Source organism: Nylanderia fulva, unplaced genomic scaffold (genome assembly GCF_048542155.1).
Source record: "Nylanderia fulva isolate GAGA-0341 unplaced genomic scaffold, ASM4854215v1 Scaffold2, whole genome shotgun sequence".
NCBI classification, from domain to species: Eukaryota; Metazoa; Arthropoda; class Insecta; order Hymenoptera; family Formicidae; genus Nylanderia; species Nylanderia fulva.
Window position 1 is genome coordinate 6,217,761 of NW_028190263.1, and position 20,800 is coordinate 6,238,560.

Sequence of the window (20,800 nt, forward strand, 5' to 3'; positions counted from 1 at the left end):
TTGCGAGCGCGATGCTCTCTAAGTACATGTTATCATTTATTTACGAGTAATCCTTTACGTTACGTAAAGCCTCGTGAAATTTTCAAGTATTCGCGGAGCAATCATTTTTATTTGCTAATCTACACTGACAATCTGACAAGTGGAATACTTGTCAGGAATATGGTTGTGGTATTATTTAAATTATATAAATCACGTATAATTTAAAAATATGGAATTGTAAAAGGCGAACTTAAGATGAATAAGCGGTGAAATAAAAATTGTCAATGTTACATTTCGTAAAATATTTTGCGGTAACAAAATAATTTAATAACAGAAGGCGAAAGAGCTCCGCAAATTTCAAAATTTACGCTCGCATATATATATGTATATATATGTTTAAAAATTTCTGTGGTGGTCACCTTTATGTATTTCGTGCTAAAAAATGTATGAATATTGTGTGGTATTCTTTAAAATATCCCGATGGAGAAAAAATAATTTATCAAGACGAATTAAGATTTAAAAAAAGAAGAAAGTATAAAGTATGTGTTTGTAATAAATTAATTCATTGTGCATAACATTTTCTTTAATGAAAACAAAAGTAAATTTATTAACATAAAAATTAAAAAGTGCGATAATAGTTTGTTTATTGATATTAAAATTATTATAATTAGGAAATAATTTAAATAATAATGTCAAAAGAGCAGAGGAAACGCGAGTGAAACATTTATTGCGCGCTATAACTGTATTGTATTTTCTGAAACATTATTCAGACATTACTTTATAATTTAAATTTATTTTTGTGTTACAGATCAACATTATGTGCTACAATTCTGCCACTGCGCATCGTTTCGGTGAGTGTGTTATAATTAATTTTTTACATTAAACTATTATTAATTTTTATGACTTTACACACATATGTGTCTAACTATTTCAACAGACCTGCGTAATATATTTGCGATTTTTTTATTTTGATTTTAAAAATGTTCCAAGAACTCTTAGACAAAATATTTTAAAATAAAAATAGCCGCAATTTTCTTTCTCAAAGAATTTATGCAAAATAACTTTTCCGAGTTTACGAGTTGTCGCAAATTACATAGAATCATTGCGTCTTTCACAGATTTATATACGCAAGTTTTACACCAAGTACTAGATTTTAACAAAAAAAGAGTTCTTAATTATAAACATTTTCTGTCTCGCGTCTTCTTCAAGGTTAATCAATCATAAAAAATTCTATTAAAAAATTGAATAAAAATTAAAGATCTCCGATGGAGCATATCTGGAATTATTTTTGAAGAACTCGAATGAAATCAGTCAATCCTCTCTTATTCGTTCTTATCATAATTCGCGAGACGAGTTCTTATCTTAATCCGCTAATTCACTCGTGCGTTCGCTGTCTGACTTTTTCGCGGAGCGAATCCGAAGCCTGCGGTATATATCCGATCGTGAAAACCTAGACGATGCATTCTTCTCGTGGTGAACCATAGAACGTTACCCAGCATAGCTATTGTTCCGTTCATGCCCGTATCCATCCATTTACCGTTCTTGTGTGGTCATTGGGATACGTATGGCCGATATATACCTCTATATATATATATATATATATATATATATATATATATATATATATATAAAGAACCCGGAGGCTACCGAATTACAATAGCGAAAGAACGGGCTTTCTCTAAGCCGTCTTACACAGACATACGGAAGTCGGCGCAGGTGTGTACATTTGCATGCGCTTTATACTACGGTTGCGCCATACTTATAAGAAGCATATACATCAGATCTTATATGAAATCTCGGTCAAAATGTGAGCGAACCAACTGTCGTCTCTTGACGTCTGACTTCGTATAAGTGAGTAGGTATTATAAATTAACTCTGTAAGATATGTACGTGGAACGCATCGCAATACATTCACATAAATTCATATAAATTATTCCTACTTTTCGAAATTACAACTTATTTATTATTTTTATTTTTGTGTGTGTAGTTTATGAATTTTTTTATGACACATATCAGAAAGATTGACAAAGTTATACGGAATTTATAAATTTTTATTGTGTATAACGTTCATGAATTTCTAATGAATATATTATAAACAGGTCAACGAATAATCATAAAATTAGAAAATTAAAATCATAAAATTAGTTATTAATACGTATATCTACATTGATAATTCTATTATAATAATATTATTAGTTTCAGCCAAATATAAATGATATTTAGTTAGATAATTTTAATCATATAAAGATCTAATTATATTGATATTGTATAAAATCCAGAAATAGCAAATAGTTATTTAACCTGATATTCATTTACTACATTATGGAATAATATTGATAAATTACGCGTTTACAATCGCGTACAATTATATGAAAATCTAATACTTTCTCTTTATCAGATTTTTTAGAATAACACATTGTGAAGTGCAAATGCACAACTGAAAAATTTTTATTCCGTGTTTTTAAAAAGTTGCTTCTCTTCTCCATATAAATCAATTCTTTTTTACATATCACCTTTGAATTATCTTTTTGCAATATCTCTGAATAATTAAGTAAACTTTCTGGAATCATTTTTTATACTTTTTGCTCTTCGTTACAAGATTGTTGCGAAGTGATAAACGAAATTAGCCGCGTTTTTCACAAAAATAGACAAACGCGCAGTACCATAATTTCGACGTACGCAATAATATCGAAGACACAAATAAAAATCGACGAAACACGATGAGCGGAAATCCCTTCGATGAACGCGGCCGTTTCGCCCGCAAGACGGACATTTATTTCGATTCGCCACAGCTAGGTGCGCATCCCGCATGAATATTTACATCGAGATGGTGTACATAAATAGTACTCAACGAAAAAATGGGTTAGACCCGGGATGCGCCCACTCCCGCGCGCCATAGATATCCGCCGGAAGCGGTCACAAATTCTCCGTCTCGCGGTACAACCGCATTGCGCATAACTCTCCTGGACTCCCTTCCACGTGCTTTCTCTTTCTTCCTCGCTCTTTCGACTCACTATATATCTTGAAATGTATTTTTCACTAAATTATTTTTATTTTACCGTGTCCCAAAATTAAAAACTATCAATATACCATAAGAATTATAATTAGACAATGCATTCTTCTCTCTTCTGGTTTATTAAATCCATTAATAAGCGCATAATTTTTCCTCGCTCTTTCAATTCACTATATTCTGAAATGTATTTTCCACTAAATTATTTTTATTTTACCGTGTCCCAAAATTAAAAACTGCCAATATGCCATAAGAATTATAATTAGACAATGCATTCTTCTCTCTCCTGGTTTATTAAATGCATTAATAAGCACATGAATAATTTTTCCTCGCTCTTTCAATTCACTATATTCTGAAACGTATTTTTCACTAAATTATTTTTATTTTACCGTGTCCCAAAATTAAAAACTGTCAATATACGCCATAAGATAATTAGACGATGCATTCTTCTCTCTCCTGGTTTATTAAATGCATTAATAAGCTACATGAATAATTTTTCCTCGCTCTTTCAATTCACTATATTCTGAAACGTATTTTTCACTAAATTATTTTTATTTTACCGTGTCCCAAAATTAAAAACTGTCCAATATGCCATAAGAATTAATTAGACGATGCATTCTTCTCTCTCCTGGTTTATTAAATGCATTAATAAGCACATGAATAATTTTTCCTCGCTCTTTCAATTCACTATATTCTGAAACGTATTTTTCACTAAATTATTTTTATTTTACCGTATCCCAAAATTAAAAACTGTCAATATGCCATAAGAATTATAATTAGACAATGCATTCTTCTCTCTCCTGGTTTATTAAATGCATTAATAAGCACATGAATAATTTTTCCTCGCTCTTTCAATTCACTATATTCTGAAATGTATTTTTCACTAAATTTTTTTTATTTTACCGTGTCCCAAAATTAAAAACTGTCAATAGGCCATAAGATAATTAGACGATGCATTCTTCTCTCTCCTGGTTTATTAAATGCATTAATAAGCGCGTAATGAATAATTGAGTGAGATGATATAATTAATAATATGATAGCTTTAAATTTTTGTATAAAAATAAATTTAATTCTGATTAAATATGTTGTTTTTAATATTACGAAATAATCGTTGTACGTTTATTAAATTATACTATACTTCATACATATTATAACAATATTATTAGCATTAATTATAAAGATATCTTGAATGTCTTGCAAGACGATTCTTAAAATTTCTATGACAATTTACGTCAAACTTATTTCATTCTTCCAAATGGTGTTAATGACACGATCCATATTCTTTTATACAGCAGTTTCTCTGAAAATAAATCACAGTCATTCCTGTTACCTTTTTTACTCTTTCCATTAATTTCAGCAAATAAGATTTTAATATATCTACAAAGAATAAATATATAAAAATGTTGAACCGTATTTAAAAATACAAAAAAGCATTAGTTTTGCTCATCTGGATATTTCGTTCTCTGAAAATTCTCAAAGCGACAAATAACGCCTACTTTATAGCGTATTCATGACGAATAGCGTATTACGTATATGCGCGAATGAAATATCACTTTTATCAGGCCAATCGTCGTCGTATCCCATTCACTATTTTGGGATCACGTAGCGCGCCATACGTGCGTGCTCGCTCGCTCGCGCGAACATTTTCGCGTTTACGTTCTTCCTATATTTTACACGTATCCGGAACTCTAATCTCCCTGCACTCTAATCTCTCTAATCTCTCTGCGTATACACATACATTCCCTCTTGTTTTATTTTCAGAGCACAATGATAAATTTCATTTCCAAATATATGATCCCCAGAACATTCCTAATCCCGCATAATTAAAGTTCACGTGTGTGATTATTTTTTATCCGGCTAATTAACTAATTCGAAAAAATTTCGACTTAAAAGAATAGAAAAATCAATTTGCAGAATATTATAAAAATAAATGCATATAAAATATGAAATATAGATCATAATAAAACAAAATATTGATGGAATGTATATAATTTTTTTTTCGTAAATTTTCTTATATTTACCTTACTTCTAGTATGATTACGTAACGACTCCTCAGACTTTTTCAATTCGTCCATCACGTACTTGATATCCTCGACTTCCATTTGCGAATCGCGATTATCGCCATAAGTATTCACGCAGATCGTTCCCGTATGTTCGCTGTTGTTAGTCATCAAACTGATCTAGACGAAAATGTGCGGTACGCGTTCCGCAATAAAGGAGATGAGATTTTGCGTCGTGAAATTCCACTCGAATAAATACTTGACAAGCGAATGTGTAACTCTTACTTTAGATTCATTCGAGTAACAACGTTTTCGATCGAGTCGAAAAAATTTCTTGAGGCGATGGCAGCAAACCGCGAATGGAAAAATCAGGAAGAACATCGTGTTTAGGAAAAATTCCACTTATCTGAAAAACCCGCTCGTTGACTCGCTCGCTGTGCATAAATATATCTGCCTATTGTGTTCTCACCTGCTGCATATCCTGACGGTTCTCTTGCGTGTATCCGGATGCACCGGTGCACCGTACTCATCCCTTATCACGCGCTTATATTTTAATTCTCGTTCGAAATATTCCGACATTACTCTGGTCTCCAGCAACGAATCTAAACCCCAACGGCCCATCGCCGGTATATACAGACCGATAAACCCTTTCAATAAACCTAGAAAAGAAACAAATGCTTCAAAATACATAACATATCGTAAAAAATATAAAAATCAATTAATTAAGGGTGCGTTAGAACTATTTTTAAATCATTCTAAATTATAAAATAAATTATATTTATATAATATATTTATAAATTATATAATAATATAAAATTACACATATAATTATAATTATAGAACGATATATTTTAATTATAGAACGATATATTATAATAGGCGAATTTAGAAGCTATTAATTAAAATAATTACACCAACCTATAAGAAGCAAGAGCAGTATTAACGAGACGATGAAGAATATAACGTTCAAGATTACGTCTGAGATAATTTGGCGATGATGTGGGACGGGACCGCGAAATCCAGCGGCGTGATAAAGTTCGAGCGACATCGGTTGACAGCTGGTGCCACGTGCGTCGCCCACGCACACGCATAAGCAATGCAGCGCGCAGAAGCAACGATCCATTTTTCGTACCTTTATTTGCCTGGTGGCCACCGGTTCCCCGAGACGGTTTAGCAATTGCACTGGAAACACGTGATCGTATCTACAACTCGTGCACGTATACACGATCTTTTGCGATATTTCGGATGCTGCGACAACCAATACTCGACATTACAATATATAATTTACGCGACGATAAATCAGTTTCTTCTACTTCTCGTTGGTTTGTGGAGAAAACAATCGATTTATGTTTAAAAAAAATAATTTGAGAGATTGTTGAATTATGGATAGAGAAGGATTAATTAGATATTATTTAAATATGAATTTAATTTTTTAAAAACAGTCATAATTTATCTATTTTTTTTAGTTATCGTGAGACATTAAATTGTTTTGTACCAGAGCAGTAAAACTCGTTTGTGGGCAGCTCGCCGTAAAGATTCAAGCTCACTGCTTGATTCCGTCGAGGTTGAATTAGTCTTTTAGGGAACGTAGCGTTTACCCAGGACTCTGGAAGGCTATCGGGACAGTCCGCGATCTTTGACTGATAAGACGTCGGAATTAATCCTGTATTGGTGATCACGATCGTTATTACAGTATGATCGAGTGCTGTGCTGTTCACGTTCACTTGACTGATGCGACCCATAGATCTAAAATTTTTCAGATGTTAAGAAATAATTATACACATAATATAACGTTCAAATTAAAATATCTCTCTTGTCAATTTATTCTCAAATTTTATTATTTGCATTCAATAATTTAGTTTAATTAAAATGTTATAATAATTTGATATCTTTGTAAATACTTTTATACGAACGTGTTTGCACGTTCTATATTAAAAATAATTATTTACATTGAATATTATATGTTGCCAGAGCATTACTACCTCGAAATTATGTTTTCTATTTATTATATATGAAACGTAAAATAAATTTGTTTTTTAAAGAAGATATTTATACAAAGTATATCTAAATAAGTGCGAAAAATTCTAGATGATTTAAAATTAAACTCATATCCCTTCCTGAAGAGTTACACTTTTCTAAAGTAGGTAACAATTGTTTTTATTTTATTTTTCAAGTTTTAGATAAATTTTAAAAATAAAACTTGGTGGATATTTTCCGGGATTTTTTTAATTGTCTAAGATTTGAAAAAAATATAGACTTAATTTTCGACAAAAAAAAATCATCTAAAATTCTTCGCAATTCTTTATTTAGATGCACCTTGTACAACAAATGGCTTTAAATCGGAGAATACCGAGAAAATTAGCGCACAGAGTGCAAAGCTAGGGTTGATAATCTCTCCTTTAGCCAAGGGTAGATAGTATCGTTCCACTCGAGACTCACCCTCCTAACGCGGCATTGTAACCCGGCCCGACCTCGACGTCGATCGCAGACACGTGCGGCGAATGATGCTCCAGAGCGAGAAACTCGCGGCTTCCGCTTCCGCTCGCGCTGTACTTGATGGGCTCGCTCGGCACGGATGCGAAATTGCTCAAGAAGTAGCAACCAGGTCGACCGGCGGCGCGGGCTTCCTGTCAACACGTGACACTAGATCGAACAGCGGTCTCGGACCTTCGACAGTCGGCGAGGCGGAAATGTTCGCGAGAATGCGAGGTGGTTTGTAATACGCATCTGTAACCCGTCGTCCATGTTCGCCGACAAACCTCGAGATGACGTATTATACTTCGCGCGGATGCAAATAGTTCGAAATCTAATCGATCGCTCCGCAGTTAGGTATCTCCCTTGATAGGATCTCTTTTTTATCTTATAATATTTGGACATGCGGTTTTTCGCGAACTTTTGCCAAAATCATCATATTCCGTGAAAGTAAATAAATTGAAATAAATTCGATAAAAGGCTGTTAAGAGTAATAAATATAAAAATTCAAATTATGTTAGAAAGAAAGTCATATATAAAAATAATATTCTTTAATTTAATGTCTACTAATAAATTACAATAAAAGGTGACAAAGAAAAGGATTAAACATAAGTACTCTTTAAATACAAATATAAATAAATTGATTATATTAAAAGTGAATTAATAAAATTAAGAGGAATGAAAGAAGAGGTTTTCTAAAATTATATTTGACGAATGTAAAATATCGTAAAAATCTTGGGACGAATCGGCCTTTCCATGACAAATTTTATAACGTCGTTTCGCGATCCCGCGATTTGACAGATTCCGCAAGAGAAACGCGCAAGCCTGCATCGCGCAATAATTCAAAACGACACAACGACGACGAGAGGACAGAGGGTACGCGTCGAACCATCGGCGCGTACATTTGTAAACGCGAGACCTATTTCGTTCCAAAAACGAGACGCGGTTCGAATTTCTCATCTCGCATATCACACAGAGAACGACGAGCCGACGCGACGTATACAAAAATCCGCCCTGTCCGTCGCCGGACGACCGATTTGTATGCGACTGTCCGTTTCCCGTCGCCGGGACAAATCTCCCCTCGTAACGTTTCACGTGGCAGAGATATAAGTATTAAATTCGTGCGCGATAAATCATGTTACACAGCGAGAGCGGGCGCACTTAAAACGTCTCGGGGTCCAGGGAGGAGATAGCCCGAGGACAGGAAGGCTATTTCCAGAGTGTTGTTTCATTTGTTGCACCTGTCAAACGTACCGCGTCGTGCCTACGGTAGGCCAGGGGCTGATTTTTCAAACAGGTTCCTCGGACATGTCCGCACCGGTCCGGTTGCTTCGCGAATGCAGCGAATCCCACGCCCGCTTTGTCGCACTCGTTTCCGTTCTCGTTGATGCTGCTCGCCGGGACCACCAGATACTCGTTTGACTCGCCTACGAATAGATTCTCTATTAGTTTCATTCAAACGAGTTATGTTAAATTATTCACGGAATATCTTCTCCTTCAAACTTTTCTTATATCCCCTATGGAATTTTGTCAAGTGACGCAACAGTTGAAGCACGAAATCTTATTTGTTATAATACGTATATTGTAATTTATAGATAATTTCATATCTTTTAATAAGCAGTTGATTAACTACCCTTTAAGATTTTTCGGAATTTTTGGTAAAAAAAGAACTCTTTTTCAATACTATTTTAAATACTATTTAAATAGTATTTTTAATACTATTTTTTAATACTATTTTAAATATTATTGTATGTGTGTATATATATATAGCTATATATTTGTCGATATATCTGTTATAATACGTATATTGTAATTTATATAATTTCATATCTTTTAATAAGCAGTTGATTAACTACCCTTAAAGATTTTTCGGAATTTTTGGTAAGAAAAGAACTCTTTTTCAATACTATTTAAATACTATTTTTAATACTATTTTAAATATTTTTAAATATTATTGTATATATGTATATTTGTCGATATATCTCGAATCTTGAGACAAAAGAATCTTGGAGCGCTATTTTAAATGACGAATAGGAATCGTTAATTGCGCTCGCTTTATATCAGATGATTAATTATCGATTTCGTGCTACAAGTTTCGTTGTAGATTATGAAGTCGCGTCTCGCTAATCGACATTTCGAGGGGAAAAATATGAAAATGTTGGATACCTTCGACGGGATATCCGGAACCTTTTGATGTCACCGACGACGGTACTAAAAGACGATCGCGAGCGACATCCAAATTAGGGGCCTTCTCCCTCGGCATTTTCACTTTCCTGTAGGCGAAAGCGATCGTATCTTGATTGCCTCTGTGGTGCCTGTTGAACGTGCCCAATCTGATGACATAAACGACCTGTCTAGCGTGAAGTTTATCAGGCCTTCGAATATATGTATACTCGAGTGCACATTCAATCGCGAGACACACACATACACATACTAACACATTTTCTTTTCTTCTCTCTCTCTCTTTTACCTGACTACGGAGTCTCTGGTGAGATCCTCCCAATAAATCGATCCATTCCCCGAAGTGCGTTTTTCGTAAACCTGTAGGTAGACTGTGTGCTTGACGATAGGATCTTCCAGTTGATATACAGAGTACCTGAAAAAAATGTTTCCCCTGAGGCGCGTTTATTTTCTACAAATCTTTGTAACAAATTTATCAAATTCGTAATGATACATTTGCGATTACTAAATTACTAAATTGAAGTTTTGACGGAGAGCTTTAGTTTGGATGTGCGCGCAGACACTTTTGACACATGTTGAACATTATGAGGCGAGATCTTATATATGTATCGATTAGCTGTTAATCAATTTGTGGCGCGACGTCAACTGCAGAGACTGCGTTGAAAGCGCGAAACAAAGCACTCATCTTTGCTTTTCAAATTGAAAATAAATGATCGAGGGCTGTCATTTTAATGCTTTTAATAAAGCATCGGCCGCGGCCACTATTGTATGCATGATTGTCACATAATTCTTTTAATAAACTTTACACACTGACAGGTAAAACAACGCACTCTTTAAAACAAATGTGAGGCAAAAGTTTCCTGTGTGTGTTATTTCAATAAATAAATAACATTATTTTCAGAGACAGAGTGGATTTTCACACCAAATAATACCATTATTCACATTTATATTTTACATTCACAATTTATGCGTGTATTCTTTTCAAATTATTATTATTATTATGTGTGTAATTTCAACTTTTCAATCTTCTCGAATATCCTTTTAAAAAAATCCATCATATATATTTTCTCTTTTTTATGATAATATATATTAATTACAAATTCATCTCTCTCTCTAAAACAAAATTTGATATTAATATAAGCGTCGGAGAACGCGGATTCCTGTTTTTCGCTCGCTGTTTTCTCGCGAAACGAGAAAACATAAACGCGGTACTCGACATGAATCACGATCCGAGATCCCCTTAAATCCCCATAGGCGACCTACCATAAATCACTGAAGCGCAAACAATGCGCGGACTCGAGATATTTGGCCGCATCGATATTCGGAGGGTGTCTGCGATCCGCGCAATCTTGACCGCCCCGGATTTGCGCTCGTCCGGGATCGACTTCCGATCCATCGAGCGTCCGGCTTTCGTCCCTGCTCGCGGGCTTCTGAAAACCCTCGGCGTTTCGTTTCCCGATGACGTAGCGTCCCGATAATCCCGCCGCGACGTCATCCCCGGCGTCATACTCCGGCTCGAGAGACGCCATTAATAAGTGTCTCCCGAAGCGACCCGGTTGGTTCCCCGAGATATCTTTGATCCGCTGACCGCCCTTCTTCCTCTTCTTCTTCCGCCACTTTGTCTTCTTCTTGACCGAGCTCGGAAGCTCCCTTCTAAATGCGCGATTACCTTCCCGGAAACCGACGTCTGGTTTCTTGTTCGGTGCGCTACGGACGCAACGTGAGAGATTACGAGATCCATCATGTAGAAATAATAAGACCAATTACGTGGAACATTTTTAAAAGACGTAGAAATCAACCTCTATGATTGAATGTCTCTTTTTAGACAAAATTTGCTTTTTCAAGAATTCTCGAGAAAATTCATCAATTATAATATATAATGTTTTAGATATTATGCAGAGTTGTATCTAGATAAGTGCGAACAATTTCACTTTTCTAAAGAGGGAGGTAAAAATTAAGTTCCTATTTTTTTTTTTTACATATTAATAAATATATTTCTTATTAGAAAAAAATATCCACCAAGTTTCATTTTTTTAATTCGTCTGAAATTTGAGAAAAAAAATCCTCAGGGTGGGATATAAGAATATATAAGAAACCTCCCTTAATTTTTGAACAAAAGAATCATCTCTTAAAATATTTCGCATTTACTTAGATACACTCGGTATATTACAATGTATAATATTTTATATAATATCATAATTTACCATATTAAATACTTCAAATGTTTATTATTTTTATTAAACATTTAAGTACTATATATTTTTGAAAATATAATTAAACACACTTCTTCACGCTATAAAAAACTTTGTCGAGGAATCAATGTCATTATTATATCGTGACAGACCTTGTGGATTCGTCCGCGACCTCCTGATCGATTTTCAAAGCGTGCGCATCATCCCTCGTGCTGGACGAAACCGATGAATATCGAATCGCCCTCGCTTTTTCCGCGGAATCTGCTCTTTTCAGCGAGCTTGAATCATCGGTCGAAAGTTTGGTCGGAGGGCCATTTGCGATCTTAACCGAGTAACTCGGCCTGCCGCCGAGATTCGGGTCACCAGAGCGGTTAATCTCGGCGCGAAATACCACTTTTTCCGGCGATCCTGCAATTTCAAGGAGTTTCTTATCGACCGGTCGCCGCGTGGCCGTCGCCCGATGTTCCCCGATCCAATCACCCGGAGAACCGCCAGAACTGTTAAGTAATTTCGTCCTCGTGTCGCGCCGATCTGACATCCCGGCGATCATATATAAAGCATTCTCTAATAATCATCATTTTTTAATAAAGTGTTATTATTATCTAAATTATTGTCTAATTATATATATATTGCTTAAGATTATTTATTAATTAATCATTATTAATAATATAATAATTATTTGTATATATAATTATTAAATTATTTATCTAATAATTATGTAATATATTATGAATTAATTATTAATTATTAATTATTAATTAATTAATAATATATTACATTTATATTAGCAATTTTTTGTTTACCCGAGCGAAGTCGATCGGCGGAACTTCGATCTCGATTCTGCCGCCGCGAACGATTGGTTTGGCCGTCATCCAATCGGGAAGACGATTTCCTCGCTTCCGAATCCTTTGAATCGTTCGACGAGACGTTTTGTTCTACATCCATTAGGCGTGGGACGCCGATATTTTTTCCAGACGCGTTCCCGCGAAGCACAGACTCCAGGTCGTAAAATAGAAAGGACTTCGTCGTCGCGGGAAAAGTCCTCGTAGAGGTCCGAAAGAACGATAGCACTTCGTTCTTGAATGCTTCATCGGAAGGGCTCGATAAGGTGGACTCAAAAGTGCCGCCGTTCAAAGGCGACGTTTCCTCGTCTGTCCTTTCCGACATCGTCGTCGTCCTGTCATCAAGGACACTTTCCACCTTCATACGAATCGCCGTCTCTCCGGCTCTAAGACTAGGAGTCTCCTCGTCCGCGATGATTCTCAACAGCTTCATCAGGAATTTCACGACGGCCATCAGGTTTCTCGAGCGAATCGACTCGTCGTCGCATCTGCATGACGTTTCAATCGGAAACGTCACGTTTGTCGCGCATCCGGTCGTCGTCTGGTCGAGATTGTAGTCCTCCGATGAGAATCCCAGAGTTTCCGCATTCCGGTCGTTTGTCGTCGGAAAAGTTGGAGCGGAATCGCTGTCGCGATAATTACTCCAAGTTTGCCGCGCCGTCGTCTCCGGAAGTTGGAGCTCCCGAACGGTCGCGGGAATTCTGTAGCAACCGCCGGAAGTGACGTTTCGCGAATCTTCGTCTGTCTTCTCGATGCTCGACGATGGTACAATCGTAGTACATCCGTGGTGAGGATCGGTAGATCGATCGATCTCGGTTTCTTCGATCGCGCGATTTTTCGAGCTATCTCTCTCGACCAGGACGGATCCCAAAATGTTGGGGAAACGCACCGCGCGAGGATCCAATTTGTCGACCTCGTCAGCTCGCGCGGATATCCTTCTCGTCCTACCGATTTTGCCACTCGAGTCCGTGTAATCTGTTAGAAATATCTGCTTGGCCGTTCTCGAGTCCCCGTACTTGTCCAATCTTTTCTCGACTTGGGAGGAGCCTGTCTTCTTCCGTTCCTCCTCTTCTTCTTCTTCTTCTTTGCTTTCTTCCGCCGGATCGAAAAACTTTCCGCGGAACTTCATCTCGATTTCGCTCGTATTTGTCCTCCTTCCGGTTTCCTCATCCGCTGTCATGTTTAATGAATCGCTCGCCTCGTCATTCGCGGATTCGATTATTATCGACGGGTTTGGATCAAATGTGGTTCCCGCGTTCGAGTCCGGAAGATTAATGGCTATTGTTTCGACCGCTACGATCGAGTTTGACAGTTCAGTGGTGAGCGAAGACTGCGTCGCCGAAGATCCGTCGGGAACAGCGTCGAAACTTATGAGTATCGGTGTTTGATTGAAGCCCCCGTTCACTTGAATTCGACCAGTTAGAGAAATCTTGATGCTGCCTTCGTCCTTTGACCGATTTCGCGAGGACTCAACGTTTTCCTGCGTTTTTCCAACACCCGATAAGCTTCCGCTGGTCGTGATTTCTTTCGTATCGAGTATCGAGGATGCTGGTTGAGTTTCGTAAAGAGATTCGTCTCGTATATCGCCCTCGCTGATCTTCTCGCGGAAGGAAAGTGGATCTTCGTTCATCTTTTCGTAGATTCGAGAGTTTCTTAAGTCAGATTCGTCGAAACTTTTCTTCTGTATATTCAAATGTTATTATTGTTATTGGTAATGTTTTTTTAATAGCAGATTTTGTTTTAAGAAACTTTCAATACCTTATCATCGTTGAAACTCGCAGTTTCGATATCGTGTTTTTCCTCCAAGTTTATATTCCTTTCTATAACTTCCTTTCCGTTGTTCCTGTAAATGCTATTGTAATTAGCGATGGTTGATTAACAATGTATAAATGGATATAATTGAAGTTTTATTAGTCTTTTTTATTAATATTTATATTACTGAGAAAAAATTATAATTATGACATATTCCGAGTAATTAAATTTATTTTTAGTTCTAAATTTTATTTCATTTTGTTTTAATTTTATTTAACATTTTTTGTTTCTGATTAATTAATTAACTAAATTTTAGTTCAATTTTGTGAATACGTTACTCTTTTGGTCTCGTCATATAATTTTATATAACTAATATATGCTACAGAGTAAAAATAATTAACATCGTCGAAAAACATAATTATGCAGTAATATGAAGATTGCAAAGAGAAATAAATATATTTACATGCGAAAATGAGGTATTCATTAAACATAAAATTTAAATTATACTATATAAAAAAAATTAAAAATATATACGCGCGTATATCGTAATTAATATGTAATATCAAAGGAAATCTCGAGGTTGTTGCCAGTGTTGGGTATTATCTAGATACATTTGCGGATATATTTTTACATATTGTTTTGAATAGCCCAATTCTTTAAAATTTTAAAAGATCAAAACTGCAAGTTATCAACATGTCGTCAACACCGATTGTGCGATTATTAAGCATTGGTCTTTTTTAATTATAACTGCTTATTATTAAGCAGTGGTATTTGAGGCATTTTTCACGTGTTACTATTATTATGATACAATACCTATAATTTAAAAGTATCTGATATGTTTTTTCCTTTTTTCTTTATATTTTTGTTTTATATAGGCAACTATTGCTAGAAGTTGTCGTATTTATTTTTTATGTACCAGAGGGACCTTCCCGTTTATTGTCTTAAATAAATAAATAAATAAATATGTATCTGAGATACTTTCAAAGTATCCGAGTATCTGTATCTATATACATTTAAAATGTATCTTACCCATAACTGGTTGTTGCTTCCTCGCTGATTCCCTGCACGTCGGGGACCACCATCGCGGCATCGCTGACCACGATTGTTCTTTCCTCCGGCATCAGGTTTCGTGCAGGATCGACATTCTCAACCGCCGATCGATCCGTCCCAGGCAGCAACAATTTCCGCGAAACCGGTCGATTCCCGAGATCCGATAAATCATCCCTCCTGGCGACGGCTTCATTATCGCTCCCCGAGTCATCTTCTCGTCCACCTCGCTTCCGTCGTCCTGATAATATTCGTCCTCGCTGTAGCTGAATTTTCCAGTCGACAATAGCCGTCTACCGATAATAGTCGACCGATGGACGCTTTCCGCGACGTCTCTCTCGTCCGATGACGATTTTCTTCCCTCGATGTCATCGTACACTTCGCCTCGAAGATACACTCGACGATTTTTCCCGCGATTTTCATTAATCTTCCTCCTCGCGTCTTCGCGGTTCCAGTGTTTTGCGTCGCGAAACGTCGACGGGACCTTTTTATCGTCCGCCATCATCAATTTCGCGCCGCGAATGACAGGATCCGTTTGACGACCCCCATCGTCCTGGTCGTCGGGACTTTTTCCGCGATCGGTTAATATCCTGGCGGATAATATTCGATTCGACAAATCTTGGGCGAACCCGAGTCTTTCGTTCGTACGTCGATCCGACCTTTTGCCCGTCGAGCCGGAAAGATCTCCCTTTCGCGACGTTGAAATTTCGGCCGGAATTTGGAGAAGCGACTGCCGAGATGGCTTCGCGACTCCGCGAAATAACGTCCTCGTGAAATCTAGCGAACCGCGTCGTCTTTCACGTGACGCAGCTTCAGAAGGGCAAAGTTCCTTAAGCCGTCTCGCGGCTTCGAATCCGTAGCGTCGCTATTGTGTTTTTGCGTCTGTTCTCGACTCCGCGGAAAGGATTTCCAGTTCGCGGAATAGTTGAATTCGCCGGCTAATCCTTTTCCGATTCTAGAACGTAATTCACTCGACGCCGTTGTCATATCCGGAGATTTTCCGTTCCCGCTCAAAGTCGTCCTTTCATCCTTATTGTTATCTCTCTGCTTGTCGTAGTCGTAGAAGATCGAAGAGTCACGATCGCGGATCAAGTCCGATCTCCTATTTCTCGTCGTCGACGAAGCTTTCGGGAAATAATCTGACTTTGACTCGAAGCGTTGCTTCTTCCTTCCGCCTTTGACCTTTTCAGCGAGCCCGGATCCGTTGTTCCCTACGATTATCTCTTGAATTTCCGTCGTGCGATACCAAGGATGATCTTTGACTTTCTGTCGTTCCGTCGACATTCCTACTTTTTCTTTCGACGCGAAACTCGTATCTGGTCTCCTAGTTCGAAATGTTCTCCTCGGGATCGTCACCTCCGTTTCATCGGCGAAAGTGCTCTCGTCCCCCAGAGCAATTTCATCGTGCATCTCTCGCGAGATCACCGGAGTCACCAAGGGAGGACGTACCGAAGCTCGGAAGGTCGCGTCCGTGACCTTGGTGGTGGTCCCCAAGGTCGTTGTGATCGAAGCGAGGGTCGTCGTCTCGACTTTAAGCGGCAACCAAATTTCCGTCACCTCGTCGAACGTCATCGTCGACAAACTCGGCATTAAGGGCGTGTAAGTCGCGTACTCTCTCACGATCCGATCCACCAGGTCGGCGATCTTCTTCGGGATACCCGCCGAATTTTCCCGAAGCGGATCTCGGGTGTAACGAGAGTCCTCCTCCGGCGAAGCTTCCGTCGGTTCGATTATCGAACCGCGTAATGACAGGTCTGCCTCGATCGGCGGAGCCTCGGGTCTTCCCGGAAAATGACCGGCAATCATTCGCGAAGAGTCGTTATTAAGCTCGAGGAGTCTCGCGTTCTCATCGCTTTGATTGTTGCACGCTTCGGGATGCTCTGTCGTTTCCTTCACAGAAAAAACAGTATCTTTGAAAGAATGCAAATATGCTTTGATTCAAGTATATTTTATCCTTATAATAGCGCCAAATATAAATAATTTTGGATAAAGGATAATTTATCCTTAAAACAAAGTGCAAAATATTCTTGGTTGAAGCTGAAATTTACTTATAAATATAATAATTTTTAGTTTAAATGTGACTAAGTTTGTTTTTACCATATGCGATTTTTAAAACAAGAATATATCTTAAGGATAAAATATACTTTACACAAACTTATTTATTATTAAGGCAAATGAAAATTTGTGATTACAAAGAGCATTCTATGCTTAAATCAATCAAATAGCGTTCAAGAATAAAAATATACTTGAATCGAGGATTCCTTTTTTTCTGTGTTTAATATATATTTATTAATACGTCATATTTATTAAAGAAATTTCCAAAAACAAGCTTCCATTCTTTCTTGTGCAATAATAATTTATACATTTTTTTTATTTTATGAATATTTAAAAAATTGTATTATCTCTTCACAGAAAAAACAGTATCCTTGAAAGAATGCAAATATGCTTTGATTCAAGTATATTTTATCCTTATAATAGCGCCAAATATAAATAATTTTGGATAAAGGATAATTTATCCTTAAAACAAAGTGCAAAATATTCTTGGTTGAAGCTGAAATTTACTTATAAATATAATAATTTTTAGTTTAAATGTGACTAAGTTTGTTTTTACCATATGCGATTTTTAAAACAAGAATATATCTTAAGGATAAAATATACTTTACACAAACTTATTTATTATTAAGGTAAATGAAAATTTGTGATTACAAAGAGCATTCTATGCTTAAATCAATCAAATAGCGTTCAAGAATAAAAATATACTTGAATCAAGGATTCCTTTTTTTCTCTGTTGGAATCCGTCCAACTCCTGGATACCTTGCTAAGCGATCCGTGTTCGGAGATCGCGAAGTAGCCGTTGACGTTTCTCCGTAGAGTCTCAGACGGTAATTTTGACACTTCAGTTTGCTTCGTCGCGCTCGTGTCTGCGCAAGTCGTACTTGTTGATTCGTCCAAGTTAGCTCCCTTCGAAACCTTAGGTTTCCTTATAATCGGTGATGACAGAAAAGGACCGATCACGGTATCGGATAATTTCTCTCTCGATTCCTCGATGGAATCATCTTTCAGTGACGTTTCGGTCATAATCGAGCGTTGACGTGTATCGATTAATTCTGCAGGATACTCGTACGATTTGTCATCCTTGGGCGAAAACGAATCGTTCCTCGGTTCAGCCTGAACTCGAGAGATATCGGCGATTTTGTTCTTTCCGGTTGCTTTGAGATTCCCCGGAGTTTGTTGAATAATTCTGGCCGAGTTCTCCTTCAGGACGTTGCTTATTCGCGCGAATTTGTCCTCGATCCGCTTATCGACGTTGCTCTCGTTTTCCTTATTGAAGAAAAACGGATTATCGTCCTTCTGGGATCGGACCCTCTTGTAGGAATGGCCCGATTCCAAAATCACGTGTTTCTTCGGACTCTCATTTCCTCTAATCCTCGACATCGCGCGTTTAGAGTCAACTATTTCGGGTCGATCATAGTCTTCTGCCATGAAGGTTCGTCGTAAAATTATCGGAATCTTCGCTCTCGATTCGAAGATGTCTTCGAGGACGTTTTTGGACCTTCTCGGCGCCCTTCGACTTTCGCAACTTCCGGAAACGCGGGAGGCTCTTCCGGAATTTGTAACTGTTTTTCAAGTTCACGTCTTTCGGCGGGCTATAAATTGTGCGCGATTCCCGGTATAAATTGCCAAACTCGGAGAATCCCTCGTTCGCCGGTAACGAACTGCGCGATTCGTGGATTTCCGTCGATGATTTATCCCCGGGACGAGCGGGCGATTCTTCCGGCCGCGAGATTCCAATGGACGAAGAGGAGGAAGAGAGATTTCGTAATCTTGTAAAAGCAGGAACGGCCGAGATTCGCGTCGATACATTAGCATTTTCCTCCTCGCTCCTCGCATCACCGTTTCGCAGGGTTGAATGATAACTATTTAATTAGTTAAAAGTTTTAAAAAAGTTAATAAGTTAATGGTTCTTTCATAAGTTGTAAACGTATTATTTTTAAATTAAAGTATTATTAATTATGTTCATTTGTCATCAATTGTAATTACCAAAAAATAGATTTCCGTATTAAAATCAAAATTATTATAAATTTATAAAAATTAACTAACAAAATTCTAATTTAATATAAATAATATTTTTAAAAATTAACTTTTGCGATTCAACTTCGGTCAATTTAATCTTGACTTAACTAAATTAATTTTATAAGCAATTAACTTTAACTTAACTTAATTTTTAAAAATCATTAACTTACCTAATTCTGCCGTTTCGAGACCCAAATCCATCAAGTCCAGGTTCTTCGTTTTTCGTCCACCGACCGGAAGTCGCTGTTCTCGCTAATAACGCGTCCCCGTTCGGTTTCGTCGTCGATGACGCGACACGATGACGATGACGATTAATAGTGTCATTAGTTTCGCTTCCGAGCGGAATCCTCCCGGACGAGGTGAAAAATTCGACGGTCGTGGCGAGACTTCCGTTAGAAGAGGCATTCCTCTGCGTTTGTCTCGAAAATGCACTTTCTTCCGGAATTCGCGACGATTGTATCGCCGGAAACGTCGGGATGTAATCGAAGGTATTTTCCAGCCGACTTCCGGAACTTTTCGAAAAATTCGACCTATCCTCCGGTTCGAGGAACTTCCGATAATCCTGCCCGAACTCGCTTTTCAACTTTGTTAGTCTCGCGATTGGATTTTCAGGATCGCTCAGAGATCGGCCGTCGTTAATCCGTTCCTTCGGATCGTAGAAATTCCCAAAATCGACGGATAGATTCTTATCCCTACCATCTTTTTCTTTCACAACTCGTTCGTACACAGCATCGATGTAAGCCTCGATCTTTTTTCTCCTCGCGAGTGACGGATCGGAGAACACGTTCTTCAAGATCGGTGACAGCGTTTCGACGCGAGTCGAATGGTTCCCGAATTGTTTATCGGCCCGATATTTCGTTCTCTCGCCAAGTGGACCATTAACGAAAACATGACGGCTCGTTACTCGCGTCCCTTCGTTCCCGCTGGTTTCGACCTGGCGTTGTGCCTTCGCATCGTCAAATAAATTCGACTCGGACCTGTTGCGAGCTCTGTTTGCGCTGTCGTCGTTCCGCTGGTAATAGCTTGATTCGGCGGCGACCGAGCGGAAACTTTCGGCGTCCTCGCAAGAACAGCAGAAGCCCTGAAAGCGAATCGTCGTCTTGTTGAGCGCGACTCTTAATTGCGGGGACAGACATAACTTGCCCGAAGTTTAATTAAATGGCTCACTACTGTGGCTGCAGTTCGAGTAAACTAACGTGTAAACGATGACGCGTCGAGATGATTTTTTTTCTTTTAAATATAGGAGCGCAG

At 37.7% G+C, this 20,800-nt stretch overlaps 1 protein-coding gene across 1 annotated transcript; it reads right to left on the bottom strand.

Moving 5' to 3' along the window:
- Window positions 1-4,203: 4,203 nt before the first annotated feature.
- On the bottom strand, window positions 4,204-18,910 carry LOC114943013 (uncharacterized). Its single transcript, XM_085482248.1, is given in 19 exon segments — window positions 4,204-4,289; window positions 5,011-5,169; window positions 5,275-5,395; window positions 5,459-5,648; window positions 5,908-6,171; window positions 6,485-6,735; window positions 7,429-7,616; window positions 8,716-8,888; window positions 9,628-9,794; window positions 9,932-10,057; window positions 10,906-11,349; window positions 11,987-12,396; window positions 12,624-14,357; window positions 14,435-14,519; window positions 15,458-15,695; window positions 15,698-15,981; window positions 15,983-16,257; window positions 16,259-17,365; window positions 18,290-18,910. Coding segments are annotated over 19 exon segments (6,876 nt in total). The 3' UTR covers window positions 4,204-4,250.
- Between the last annotated feature and the right edge of the window lie 1,890 nt (window positions 18,911-20,800).